This window comes from Etheostoma spectabile, chromosome 17 (assembly GCF_008692095.1).
Source record: "Etheostoma spectabile isolate EspeVRDwgs_2016 chromosome 17, UIUC_Espe_1.0, whole genome shotgun sequence".
NCBI classification, from domain to species: Eukaryota; Metazoa; Chordata; class Actinopteri; order Perciformes; family Percidae; genus Etheostoma; species Etheostoma spectabile.
Genome location: NC_045749.1, coordinates 5269893 through 5284892, shown reverse-complemented (window position 1 = coordinate 5284892; position 15000 = coordinate 5269893). Strand labels below are relative to the sequence as shown.

General features: G+C 39.5%; 1 protein-coding gene across 2 annotated transcripts in view; it reads left to right on the top strand.

Annotated features, from left to right (window-relative positions):
- Positions 1–15000, top strand: part of slc8a1b (solute carrier family 8 member 1b) — a 140455-nt gene that overhangs the window by 93150 nt on the left and 32305 nt on the right. Inside the window, exon 5 of one of the 2 annotated variants that reach the window (XM_032541004.1) lies at positions 3332–3441. In XM_032541004.1, coding sequence (XP_032396895.1) covers positions 3332–3441 — 110 coding nt within the window. Of the gene's footprint in view, positions 1–2894; positions 3002–3331; positions 3442–15000 lie in introns of both variants that reach the window. The other variant, XM_032541005.1, reaches the window with a different exon arrangement.

The window sequence follows — 15000 nt, the reverse complement described above, 5'->3', positions numbered from 1 at the left end:
TGTAGACTATTAATGAGAGCTTTGCTAGCAATGCGGGTGCCAACTGAGGAGGTGGCTGTAGCTGCTCTGGAAGGAGACCCACTAAGTGAAGGAATCAATCAACACGTTGGTAAATCTGAGTGAAACGCCAACTTTATTAACATCATACAAATGTGAAACACAGAAGCAGTACGAGAGACAATAAATTCCAAAGTCATAAAACTTTCCTGTGTACTTCCTTGGTTATAATAAGCTTTGTATTAATTGAAGTAGTAGTAGAGGCCATTATTCTCTCAGTGGGAATGTAAACATTGCTGTTCCCTGAGCCCTTCCACTCCATCATTTGGGAGGTGAAGGGCCTTGCTCAAGGGCTCCACCTTGAGGCAGGGGAGGGTTTTACTCCATCACTTCAGCTGCTCTGTGAGTGTTGAGTGACAGCCTGTTGGTCATGAGCTTCTCCAGGCCAGAAGGTGAAAACTGCTTCCCATCTGCTGTTACAGGACAGTGATAAATGGCCTGATCTGTCTATTGTAATGAGTTAACCCCTGGTATTTCGATCCTGTTGGGGTTGGTGGTGGGTGTGTGTGTGTGTGTGTGTGTGTGTGTGTGTGTGTGTGTGTGTGTGTGTGTGTGTGTGTGTGTCTGCGTATGGCATTTTAATGGTTTACCCTTTACTGTGTTTCTATTATGCAGCTGATGAATTAACCTGTAAGGCTGTAAAATTAGATTTCTACCAGGCTTCTTTATTTTTTGTCATCAATGAGCCATGCTACGGATGGGAATACTGTTGGTGGTACAAATATAGATGCATTCATCTACTGTGCACTTTTTAGGTACTTGTACTTTACTTTGATGTCAGGGGTTAGTGTTGTACTTCAACTCAATTTAATTTGACAGCTTTTACAATCAAATTGGGTAGAGCATAGTCTAACATCCTGAAAAAGGCTCATTCTTCACAATAAGTACATTTATTTTGAAGCCTTAAGCACATTGAGCTAATACTTGTACTGTATTGTACTTGTAATACTTCATTTAATAATATTTTTATGGTGTGGTATTGCTACTTTTACAGAATAAACCTTTGAATACTTCTTACAACAGCGCAGACTAGAGACAGATGTAATCTACATGAGCCAGCTGTCGATTCCAAACATGTTGCAGGCCTGTGACAGAGATAATGGCTTATATAAGTGTGTGTGTGTGTGTGTGTGTGTGTGTGTGTGTGGTGGGTGTGTGTGTGTGTGTGTGTGTGTGTGTGTGTGTGTGTGTGTGTGTCCGTCCCATTTCACACCCTGTAGGCCAGATTATGAGTATTCTCTCACATGTCTTTGTTATTGCCTGTAGTGGATTTGGATCCGAATATGGGTTTTGTTCCAGACTGGAAACACAGATAAACACACACACACACATTCACACATACGCCCACAGGCACTTACTCACACACATACTGTACACACACTAGGTAGCGCTCCATAGCCCTGTGACCTCAGATATTAGCTTTCCTGCCATATGACTGAGGCCAAGTGCCACAATAAATACACACAGTCAGACACACACTCTCTCTCCACACTGAGTCTTGCTGGAGCATGAATTTGGTTGGTAAATAATCGGCGCTGCACTTGGCAGTTAAAGTATTGGTGAAAACCCGGCTTCAGAGAAAGAAGTCATTGGCTTGTATTTGTTCATCAACATTACGCTGTTACAGTTTACAGGATGATTTATTGCTGTTTTGTTCAACAGTCAATGAAAGGTTTGGATGGAGAATGAAAGCAAAACATTAATATCTAAAAATGAGGAAAATTAGACTTTGGCTCATGGTACAGGTTTTTGTAACATTTTGGCTTAAATCCCAAACCAGAGCTGGTTGGGGGTGTTAATTGAAGGTGTTGATTGCAGCAGCAGACATTTTAAAATAATCACTCCTTCATTGTTATTTTCCTTCTCACTCTTTCCTTTTTGTTGCATCGATCTTGGATAACTTCTTATTATTCTAATGTCTCAGATGTGTCTATACGCTGATCTCTTCAACTTTAAAGACTGCAGTATAGATCATTTCACTTTTAATTCAGCCAGAATTGTGAAGAATAATCTACAATTAATTTGCTAAAGCACTTGTTCTTAGGTATCTTTTACAGGCTGTGTATTGTTCTGCAATTTTTTGGTTTCTGTTGATTTTGATGAAAATTAAATTCTTGGATTGGCTTAATTGACGGTGAATTGTCCTGGTTTCCTAGAGGCATCAAGGAAAATATTACACACAGTCAGACTTCCAACAATTACCACTGCATGGGATTAGCCTGTCAAATAGTCTCATCAGAGTAAAAAACAATGTGTGTATAAAATACATAATTTGCAGACCTGTTGCTGGGTCTTAAAAGCTTCTTGGTTGTACATGCCAAATTCATCATCGTGAGTCATGGGTGTTCTCCTGCCAAAAGAACTAATAGAGATGATAAACTCTCCAGCCACTGCGAGTCTTCATTTAGCTTTTAGCATCCAAGTGAAGACTTTTTTTTTCCTAAAATAAAAAAATAAAATTTAAAGCTGATATCAGGCTTGAGTGGAAGATTGAATTGAGCTTTTATCGGGGCCGCAGGCTGACAGAGGGGTTTATCAGACCAATCTCATCAGACTAATGGGAGCTTCTCCAATAGCACCCGAGATCCATCTGACATCAGATGTTATGCTTCGATTAGGTGGAAATATAACCGTTAATGTTACCTGATAACTAAGCTTTCTTGGAGATTTTGGTCTTGATGTCTTGATATTTAGATGCTTGTGGGAAAACCAAATGCAGCTCTTTTCTGTTTCCTCTTGCTGTTCCACTTTCCAGTCCGTCCTTTCCTCACTTTTCTGCCTTCTCTTTTTTCCTCCTCGTTTCTTCCTTTCTCCCCCTTCCTCCTCCCCCTCCTCAGTAAAACCATCAAGGTGAGAATTATCGACGACGAGGAGTACGAGAAGAACAAAACCTTCTACTTAGAGATCGGAGAGCCTCGCCTGGTGGAGAGCAGTGACACCAAAGGTCAGGAAGGGGCTGAGCCTCTTGAACCTTGAGCCCTAGACCACAAGGTGTCGGCCGCATTGCAGAGGCTGCATGTTCCCAACACATGGAGGCACACAGGAGGAGATTATGATTTATTTCTTGCTCATGTACCTCCTGATGTGTCCTCACTATGACTGTGAACATGCAGCAGGTTGTGGATCACCTCATCTCACCACATCCATTACTCCTCCTCGTCTGTGTGTGTGTGTGTGTGTGTGCGTGTGTGTAAATACCTTGCCATGTTGTTTGTTTACCATGCATGCATTTACCACCTCCCTTTATGTGTGTGTACGTGTGTGTCCCATACAGGAAGAGCATAACCATTAGGATCTTAGACCGGGAGGAGTACAATAAGCAGTCCTCCTTCTACGTGCTGCTTGAAACCCCCCAATGGAGACGCAGCGGGAAGGAACGGACAGGTGTGACAGCCAATCAGCGCTGAGAATGTACTTTATGCGGTTTTTCGGAATTCTGAATCAACAGGCCAAAAGCACAATTAATCAATACATTCTTTTTTTTTTGTTACTTTTTTCATTGATACAACACAACAAAACTAATTCACACTATAGTCACATCATGAAAGATTTGCTAATGCAGCTGCTGTGTTGTTGCTTTTCCCACCAGAAGAATATTAATATGGCTCTGCAGATAATAAGTGTGTCCCAATTCTGTACTACATACTAATGCTGCGCAGGTTTTGAGTTTATAGTGTGTTCACACTGTCTGTCCATACTTACCCTGATTTTGTTTTTGGACACTATTCCACCACAATGCAGTGCACAGAGGAGCAGCTTGTATAGCATTGTGACAAAGTGAAGAGCACTTTGTACAGAAACCAATACTTTAAAAACAGAACAGTAGGCTGTACTGTTGATTGACGTGTGAGCTCTGCAAAGTGCAGAACAGAAATGCCAAAAAATGGGGACGATGAAAAGAAACAACCGAGACATTACTGGTTGGAGGACATAACAGAGTCGGGGCCCTATTTAAACAATCTCAAACGCAAGGATCAAACGCCAAACGCAAGTAACTTTGTGGGTGGATCTCAAACGCTGTTATTATACCGGCAGGGTAAATGACTCTTGCGCCCGACACGTATCTAAAATGGGTTGGTCTGAAGTAGCTACATTACTCATAGGTGTGGATTGGGCGTAACGGGCAATAAACCAATAAGAGCGTTATTTCACATTCCCTTTAAAAGGATTGCTATTATAATGGTGGATTTTCTAGGCGCACGATCTTATGGGCGCACGCCAGAACCGGTTCACAGCCGAGGAGACCGCCGTTTGCTATTGATTTTTCTTTTTGACCAAATGTAAATAAAGAAATGTCACAAAAACATACTTTACAATGTTTCGGCCTCACTCTCAGTGAATCACGAGGTTATGAATGCATGGGGATATTTTTGCAGTGTAGTCTAACATTAGACCGAGATCACCTTACTATAGACGATGCAGCTCTTCTGTCTCTCCTATGCCGTTCTGCTGCTGGGACATTTGGGTTAAGTGGAATCGGCACATGCAATTCAACATCACATCGCCTTAAGTCCTCTAATAGTTCCTCATTGATGTCATCAACACATCCACAATTAATGGAAATGTTGTGTAAAACAAGGTCATATTTTTCCTTGAATTTATGCATGGTTTGCAAAAATGGGAACTGGTGGGTCCGTGAGATGAGAGAAGCAAAATGTATGTGCGGTGGGCCCACTCTACATTACGGCCAAGCATGCGTCCTTAAAATAGCATCTGAATAACGCGCCACTGACTTTGGACTAGGTTTTTCCTGGTCTGTGGTGGAATTGTTTTCTGAAACTGCAAAATAGCACTAGGGAACGCTTGCAACGAAACACTCCTCCTCTTATAGGAATGATACATGCTTTGGTGTACAAAGTCAATTGCACTGGGTGCAAGATAGGGCCCTAGGTGGTATAATCATCTCAGTGGATTTTTTGCAATTTGAATCATATTTATAGTTTAGAAAGCCTATATAAGAGCCCTTTAAAGTTGACAAGAAAGAAAAGCACTTTTCACCTGGCAACGTTCAAGACATAAAATCAAAGCAGTGGTTGCACTTAAATTGCACATACAGTATTCCTAAGGTGACAAAATGCACAGCTGCTCCCTGATAGCATGTTTCAACTGGCCTGTTGATTTGAGATTCAGGTTGAACATCCTCAGGAGCGATTCTGCTTCCCCCTTCTTTATTCCTGCCCCCTTTTTTTCTACTTTATCTCCTCTGCTTCTCCTCAGAAGTCTGTACAGAAAACTCAGTGGGAATCACACCTGTCCTCTCCTTTCTTCTCCTTTCCTTCAGCCCTGTTCTCTGGTTTCCCCCTCATCCAGCCAAGAGCTTTTAATGCTTTAAGATCTGTTCTCTGCTGGTGTTTGAAAATCTCCCCACTCTCTTGGGATTATTGGCACAAAGAAGACAAATAGAGATAGTATCCAAGAGGACGTTCACTGTGAGCATGATGTGAATGGCATTCATTGGCAGCTAAGTTACCTTTATCCCAACAAAGAATGCCAAAGAATCCCCAAAGTAAGAAACCACCTATTGTATAAATGAACACCCATAGCAGAAATATCACAGTGTCGATGCAGAGTTTTTGGCAAAAACATAGTTATCATGACAAAAATGACTGCTATTACCATTATGGATATTTCAGCACTTGCATCTTTTTCCACGATATAAAGAGTTGAGATAGCATCCAAAACAACGCACACACGCGTATCCTCTGCCACGTGCACCATCTGTGCTTCTGTTTTCCACTCTTTATCTCTTCAGAGCTACTCATCTCCCTTTCTTAATATCACCATCTAATGTAATACAGAGTGGTAAAAACACAGCCACTTACCACTTGTTATTTAATTGCCTTTCAAACACACACAAACAAAGTGCCTTTATTAATAATTTCAATATGAACTTAAATTGCAGTTTATGTTGATAGTGTCTTAACTCAAAGCAAATGCATGTTCATGTGAGTTGGAAATAGGATGTATTTTGAGGTAAATCAGCCCAGATCAGTGTTTTCAAGTTGTTGTCTTAAGAAGAATCTATGCCGTTAAACTCTACTGGGCACACTCATTAAATGATACTCTATCTCTGTCACACACACACACACACACACACACAGCCAGAGAGCAGTGCTATCAGTTTGTTAAAGGCAGCGTGCATTAACCAGGCATCAGCAGTGTTTATAGTGATGAGGGGATCAAAGACAAGGGCTGGATATCGCATTATCACAGTCAGGAGATCAAACACACCTCCGGGATACACAGAGACAGACACATACAAACACACACTTATATACACACACTCATGGTTTAGGGCCTGCAGTGGGTTTGTGTTTAATGAGTGGGTTTTATGAGCTGATGTGGTGGTTCTCTCTGTGCTAAATTGTCCTTGCACAGATCTTTATGGCCTCGGACTGTGCGTATGTATGCACACGAAGGCTTATCATTATGTACTTTCTTGTGTATACACGTGTCTCTATCGCCTGTATATGTGTGTTTGCCAGTCCAGAGTCTTGTTTTTGGGGGGGAAAAAGCTGTGGCACTAAATCTTATACATATATATTTATCATCAGGAGGTTTTGCTGTATCCTCACGGCTAATCATTAAAAGTAATTCCTTGAAAATGCTGTACAACATCATTCCAAGTTCCCCCCCCCCCCATAATATTACTAAGCAACACAAGCTAATGATCTGCTTACAGTCTACATTCATAATGTATATGAGGTAATAATTTGGTTACACTTTACTTGAAGGTATCTATGTAAGAGTGACAGTCATGAACGTGTGTGACTTGTTTTTTATAACGCTTCTTTTAGTAAGTGTCATTCGGTTTTGTCATGACAAGTTATGGTTAGGGTTCATGTGTCATGACTGACACTCTTATGTAGAAAACTTAAAGCGTCACCAATAATTCTTACCATTGGACAGGCATATTTTATCTGCATTTACATTTTGTAGCAGAGACATAATGACAGTCTGTGTTCAAACTAAGATTTGTTTTTTCATGTTTTCTTATTATTAGTGTTTTGGAAAAGGCTTATAGATGAACTACTCTCATACAGTGAGACTGGAATTTAAAATTGATTTTCTCAATGCATTTTGGCACAACCCCATGTTTTAAATCTGCTTTTAAGCATCCTGCCCCAGAGACCACCCACCAAAACAGGCACGATCACTCTCTAATGTTGATTAATGTGTGCATTGTGCCTTCAGATAAAGCAGCTTCAGGGGTGTACGAGTAAAAGAACATAGTGAGCTTTTCTTTTTTAGAAGTTACTGTTTCATGTTCGATCCAACCGGCACCTCATGAGTGAAGTGTCCCAAAGCCAGAGATAAAAGCCTGATACTCTTTTCCTTTTTTGCTGTTGCTGTTTCATTTACTTTTCTTTTCTTTTTTGCTGTGAGCAACAAAGGTTGAAAGGATTAACGTACTGACTAAACAATACCGGATCTGACATCTGCTATGACGAGCTACACAAGGTACAGTCGGAACGATGGGGAGGTAAACAGTGTAGTTCAGTCATCTCTCTTGTAGCTGTTTGATTTTACTGAGAACAGGAGGGATGTAACTGAGTAACAAGGCTATTACCGGTTGCAGCGCTGAATGGACAGTTGGGGGCTGCTGTTTATGTATAATGCAGCTTGAAATTCACACTTCCATTATCTAAAACAGATGGAGGGTATGGTGATTTTTTTGTAAAGTACTCTAAAAAGCTGAAGTTTTAAGATGATGGATAATGGCCGTTTAGCCTCTTAGTCATCTGACCTAGGGCCCTGTTCAACAATCTAAGCGAACAACGTGAGGCACAAGGCGCAGGTGCGTTTAGGGCATGCCCAAATCCACTTTTGCTAGTTTGACAGCAGAAATAAGGGTCCATGCTCCAGGCGCATGGTTCAAAAGTGTTGTACTTCGTGTCTTTATTAGTTTATAGGTGTGTTTTGGGCGTTACGTGCAATAAAGCAATAAGAGTGTCATCTCCCATTCCCTTTAAATAGTCACACGTGTTTCTACCTTGGCGCATTGCTAGTACGATGGCCGATTCGCGCTGTAATATTTTTATTTTAAATCTTTTGCATGTGTGTGTGTGCTGTTGTGCTTCCCTGTGTGTGTTTATCAAGCATAGTGTACGCGCACTGTGTTAAAATAACAATGAAATGCTGCCCTATTGACTTTAGACTAGGTTTTTGTTGGTCAATGGCGCGATCACTTCCCGCTGCCTCAAGATAGCAATACGCCAAGAATTCAACTGAACACACCTCCCTGTAAGACCAGCACGCCCATGGGCGCACAGATGGGCGCAGGTGCATTTGCTTTATAAACGACATGGGCTCTGGACAGGAAGTTGACAACTGCATCGGTCTTACACTAGTAAAGACACTTGCATCGGGCTGCACTGGGTGAAAGATAGGTTCCCTATACTTTGATGAAAACACACGTACCAAAATCTGCTTTAAGCAGTGTGATTTGTTTTAGCCTCATCACCATAATTTCCACTGGACACAGGCAAAGTAATCCCTGCTAGTTCAGTGTGTGAAAAATTTATCACAAGTAATCCAGCGGCTGCTACTAGTTCTCATTTCTTCAAAAGAGAAAAAAAGAGGCTTGCCATTAACTTTTTCATTGACCTATTTCATCCTGTTCTATTTTTGGGAGCGTTTTTGTCATGTTCTAGAATGACTTTCAACAACCTCTCGGAGCAGGTGTGAACTTGCATTCAGCTTTGGTTTGTTTGGGCAGGTGGAGCAGGATATTTATGCTGCTTTCATGTGCTCCTCGGATGGTCCTTTTCCTGGGTTGGGAAGTTGTTCTTTCAACTCGGGTGTGTTCATAAGCTTTAAGTTGTAATTTGGAAGAGAAAAAACATGGACACTAAAAAGATGTGTTGTATTTTTTTTCGTTCACATTAATAGCGACTGTACTAGTTTCCAGTATTTATTTCCAGTTTGAGGCTTTATGATATTGATTTTGTCCCAGACTTGTTGCTGCACCAGTAACTTCTAAAATTCTGCTTTATCTTGTTATCAGGGTTGATGCTAATAAATAACTTTTCTTACTAATTTAGGTCACTCTACGTGGACAGTTAAAACCTAATACCATAACAATAATAACATGTAAGCAAAATATTGTATGCAATACATGAAATAATATGTGAATTTGCCAATTTACCGTCAACTTTGAGTAGTTCCAACTTGAGGGGGCATTCACGCAAATTTTCCCCAGCTAGTCATTTTTCCTTTTATTACCACACCACATGTGTATACTGTATGTGGTGGATTATTCTTTTTTAAAGAAATAGAATGCGACTCTGACTCCTGCTGAAGGTGTTTTAGGCGATCACAATAGGACATTTTCTTCTGAAGGTAAAAGCTAGATTCCCTGGAGTTTTTAAGAGTTTCCAGATGACCCTGTTATATTGTAGGTTTTTGAGGAGCTTCAGGACAGCGGGGGGGCAGATGAGAGGTCACTGCAGCCTGTGACCCTCCGTCAGTCATCCGGGTGGGAGAAAGTGCAGCGGGAAGAAGGAACAGTGCTGAGAGGGAAACCAGCTGAAAACACACGCGCCCTGCAGAGGGTGATGACCGCATGTTCTGACAATACCAAACACACACACACACAGTATCAAACATGCACGGACACACACAACTCGTAGAGTAACATACATGTGACTACACAGATGCATGCACAAACACACACACACACACACACACACACACACACACACACACACACACACGTTAATGTGTGTTTATATACGTATGTAGCACCTTTCAATGTCCTCACTGTACTTTTTGTAATCCTTACTCTGCCGTGTGTGTGTGTGTTTGTGTGTGTGTGTGTGTGTGTGTGTGTTTGTGTGTGTGTGTGTGTGTGTGTGTGTGTGTGTGTGTGTGTGTGTGTTCTGTTATGCAACAATACATACCATAATAATTAACCCTGGCATGATTAAGACATGTGCCAAAACAACACAAATTAATTGGATACAAGATTATTTGTTTATCATGCCAGTTTGTGCCGGCGTGCGTGCGTGCGTGTGCGTGTGTGTGCGTGCGTGCGTGCGTGTGTTCACCAGGGTCTTTCCATGTTAAGTTAAATCATCAGTTACTGTCCCAGTACTATTTGTCATTAGTAATATTTGAGTGAGTGACATTTACATTAGCAATAATAAATGTTCATTGGAAATTACTTGTTACTATCAGTGTTTTAAGTGTAAATAAACAAGTTGATGATGGCACAGAATATTTTTATTAGATTGCAGATTCATCAACTCAATCACAGATTGACAGTAGAGCCCGATACCTATAAAAATATTTGGTTATTTAAAAATCCAATATTCTGATATATCGGCCAATATATACAGTATTTTTTTTTTTATCCAGAAATTACCCTAACATTAGTTATTTGTAGTTATTTATGAGTTCTCACTAAAATAATATGATTATTATTTGTTTTTTCACAACAGAACAGAGGAACATCAAAATACATAAAAGTTCTGATAAATTAAATATATAAACATGCAAACTTAAGATATAAAACTTAAAGTCCTTTGAACAAAATCACATTAACAAAAAAAACAAAGCAGTGTTACCAACGTTGTAGAGCGCCCTCTGGTGGACAGACTATACAACGGCAACACTCATAACATGGTTGACCGTCCGTTTTTATTTTATTTTTTTTAATTATTCTGATTAATTTAATTATCGGAATAATTTATTTGTCATTATAAATGGTTCTGATGAATGAATATTTAATTTATAGTATATATATATAGATATAGATATAGATATATATAATATATATCTATATATATATCTTTTTTTTTAAATTGGCCATTATCAGTGTAAACCACAATCTTCTCTTCTTCTTCTTCCTCTTCCCATACTAAAATCTCCTCAACCTCTTCATCCTTCCACTCCTCTGCCTTCTGCTCCTCTTCATCATTCTCTCACTTAATTCTGAGTCTCCTCTTCTTCTTCGCATGCTTCTCAACTTTCTCCTCATCAGCCTCTTCATTTTCATTCTCTGCTTTTTTTCTCCTCTCTTACTTCTTCTTTTTCCTGCTTTCTTCTCAACTTTTTTTTCTTCCACATCTATCACTTCCTCACCGTCCATTTTATTCTTTTCGCCTTATTTCTTGTTCCTCCCCCTCTTTCGCTCTCCCCATCATCCTCCTAACTAACTTCCTCTGTTCTCGTATCTACCACCTTCCTTCTGAACTAGTCTTCACCCTCCTTTTCTTCTACATTCTATCTTCCTTTTCTCTTTCTCTCCTTTAGTTAAAAGTTCCACTTGTTTTTCTCCTCTGCTCCTATTCTGTCTCCTCCTATGGGACTCTCCAAAAGTGTGACAGAGTAACATCTCCTTCTTCCTCCTCCTTGCCTTCTCCCCTGCTGTACTGTTAATCCCATCAAAGACTGTCTTCTCCTGTCTTCTTTCTCCTTCCATCTGCTCATCTCCTCTTTGTCACTGCGCAGAAGTTTCTCCCCTCTGCTCCTCCTTCGGCTTTATATGTTGACAGTTTGCAAAGATACCTCCCCTCCCCTCTTACTCTCCCCTCCTCTTCTGCCTTCTCTGACGGAACCTGAATCCATCAAACATGACAGGGTGTAAAAACCCTCTCGTCGCCTCTCCTCTCTGTCGATTTTTCATTCTTCCCTTTGTCTTAACCCCTTTTCCCCCACCTTTCATGCCGTCCTATGCCCTCTCTCTGTCGTCTCCCATCACTTCTGTTGAACTAGGGACTCTAACCCTTTCAAAGCATGACAATGTGTGAAAGCCCACACACACACACACACACACACACACACACACACACACACACACACACACCCATGCTACGTCTTGTCAGCACATATTGACCTCTGTATCTTTCTGATAAAGAGACAGACAAACCTCCGAAATGAAAAAAACTGAAAATAAATATTCAGTTGTATTAATATATAATTATTTAATCCACGTGTATCAGTACATTTCTTTGTGTTCAAATGCAAAATGAGCAGCATTCTGTAAAATTTCTCATAATTTCAAGGCCTCACACATAATTTTGAATTAGACGATATTATTTGTTTTTTCACAACAGAACAGAGGAACATCAAAATACATAAAAGTTCTGATAAATTAAATATATAAACATGCAAACTTAAGATATAAAACTTAAAGTCCTTTGAACAAAATCACATTAACAAAAAAAACAAAGCAGTGTTACCAACGTTGTAGAGCGCCCTCTGGTGGACAGACTATACAACGGCAACACTCATAACATGGTTGACCGTCCGTTTTTATTTTATTTTTTTTAATTATTCTGATTAATTTAATTATCGGAATAATTTATCTGTCATTATAAATGGTTCTGATGAATGAATATTTAATTTATAGTATATATATATTCATTCTCCAAACTTTTGCCTGATTTTGTACATTGAAACAATTTTACATATTCATGTCTGTTAATTTACACTCAATTTGTACATTGTACCCAATCCTAAATAGGCTTGACTCTAGACGTCACGTCGGGATATGCAAGAAAAGATTTAGCCTGTTCCAAACGGCCACTCTCAAAGGCAGGGTGCCAGGCTTAATAATCGTTTAGACATGGGAATAATGGTGACCATTTCATTTTTTGAACTTGGTAGTACTGATGAACGATGCCAGACATAGTTGAGTAAAGAATAAAAACAAGAAAAGTTCAAACCCTGGCTGTTTTCTCACCTCTGCACGTCAATCACTGCATGAAGTGTGGTTGCCAATGTCGGATTGTTGGTTTTGAAAGGTTATTGAAATGATCTGAGACTGACCCTAATTCCAGCATTGGAACTGTTTGCTGTACTACTAGCAGCTACTTTCAAACCAGAGTATCTGATATCATAAAAACCATTTAAGGTCCTCATGTAGAAAGAGTACAGAGAGTGGGTCTAGTTGATGCACTTCAAATGCTGCTGCACTGCTTGCTTTGTTTGACACATGTCTAGAAAGACACATAACAAGCCTCCATCATGTAGGCCTACTGTAACTGTCTTTAAACTGGAAGAAATAATTAGATCTGGAGAATTTTAACCACACTAACTTTTAAACCTTATTTATACCAAGAATAGTAGTTGCTGATTTTACAGTGCATGCATTATATTTAAATCCAACAGGACAAATGATTTAGGGATTTCAATCAGGATAAGGACCAACAGCATTTTGGGATGTCTAAACAAAATACAAAGGTGTTCATTGAGGAAGAATCTACTACACCACTAATGGAAAGTAGATCTTAAATAACGCCTTAAATAATAATAAATAATGATGATTGAAAGAGTATCAAATACTTGGGCTTTCTTACCAAAACAAATGCTGTTTTTCCTTTGGTGCAAGAAAGAAATTAATTCAAGCATAGTTTTTATCAGCACTTGATTACAGTGATATTTTATACATGCAAGCAAATTCGCCATCACTGAAAATGTTGGATTTGGTGTACCATACTGCGTTCGGTCTGTCACTGGCTTGGGTTTCCGCACACATCATTTCAAGTTGTATGAGAAAGTGGGTTTGTCTTCTTTATTCAACCGTAGAATGGAGCACTGGTATGAATATTTTTTTATAATAATAATAATAATAATAATAAATTAAATTTATATAGCGCTTTTCACAAACTCAAAGCGTTGACAGTTGCAAAAGTTGCCTTCTCAGTTACGTTCTCTACTGATGCCTCAGTACCATCGGTAGCTAGCTGCACCCTTCGTTCACACGGACCAATGATGTGCATCACTCCTCGAACCCGTACTGTATTTGGTGAAAGTGCTTTTAAGGTTTTTGCTCCGTCATCTTGAAGCTACAAAGTCACCTTAATCTTTAAATCTCATTTTAAAACAATAAGATCGAGGCCTTCCTGACCAATGAATGCACATGTCCTGTTACAGACTTCTGATTTTCTTAAGTGTTAAATGTAATTTGTCTATTTTGTATTAAGTCGGTTTTTTGCTGTTTGTTACTGTATATTGAAACTTCGATCCTGCTGCCAAAAATTCTGGATCTCAATGGGATTATTTACTGGTTAAAGATTACATGAAAAAATAAAAAATAAAGATCATTGTCCTCTTGCGAGGCTTGGTGGCAGGCAAAGTAGATTATGAGAGGTGCTCTTAAATTAAAAAGGACTAACGGTACTATGTGGAGAAAGATGGTACCCTGTGTCCTAACATGGACTCATTAGCAGTATAAATTAGACAGTTATGTTGTCAAGTTGCTCTGGCAGGTTGCTGAAGCTCATTTGAATTGAAACTGTATCAGGAAAGAAGGAATTAGGCAGGATGAATACTAATTGTAGGTTTTAATACCGAGAAGCAGAGACAAAGAGGATAAAATGACAGAAGGTAGATCAAAAGGAAAATAAAGATTAAGAAAGAAGGAGAGGGGGTTAGAAACTGTTATGTAACAATGAGGCAGCTATTTGGGAATAGGGCAGATGTTGATTAAATTCCGCTTATATTGTTTTGTGCTGCCCATTTAAAGATACAGTACACATTTATTAGCAGTAAAAATAGAAAAAAATTAGCAATTTGAAAAAGATTTTATGACTGAATTCCCAGTGCATTCAGACATTTAAGAAACATGTATTTGTATGGGATTTGGCTGTAAGGCACATGCAGTTGTATTTAATTTAATTGAGCTTACAAGGAGCAAAGAGGACACCAGAGGGAGAAAAAAATCTAAATGCTAAATGGTGCAGACAGCAGCTTTGACCAGAAACAGCATCTTACCCTGCAACTTTTAACCTCTGTCAGGTCCATTTACACACACACACACACACACACACACACACACACACACACACACGGAGGGAGTGTAGCTAACAAGGATACCACCTGCTCATATTCATCCCATATGAGGTTTAGTTGCAATTCAGGTTAATTGAGTTCATTGAATCACCATTTTTGTGTGTGTGTGTGTGTGTGTGTGTGTGTGTGTGTGTGTGTGTGTGT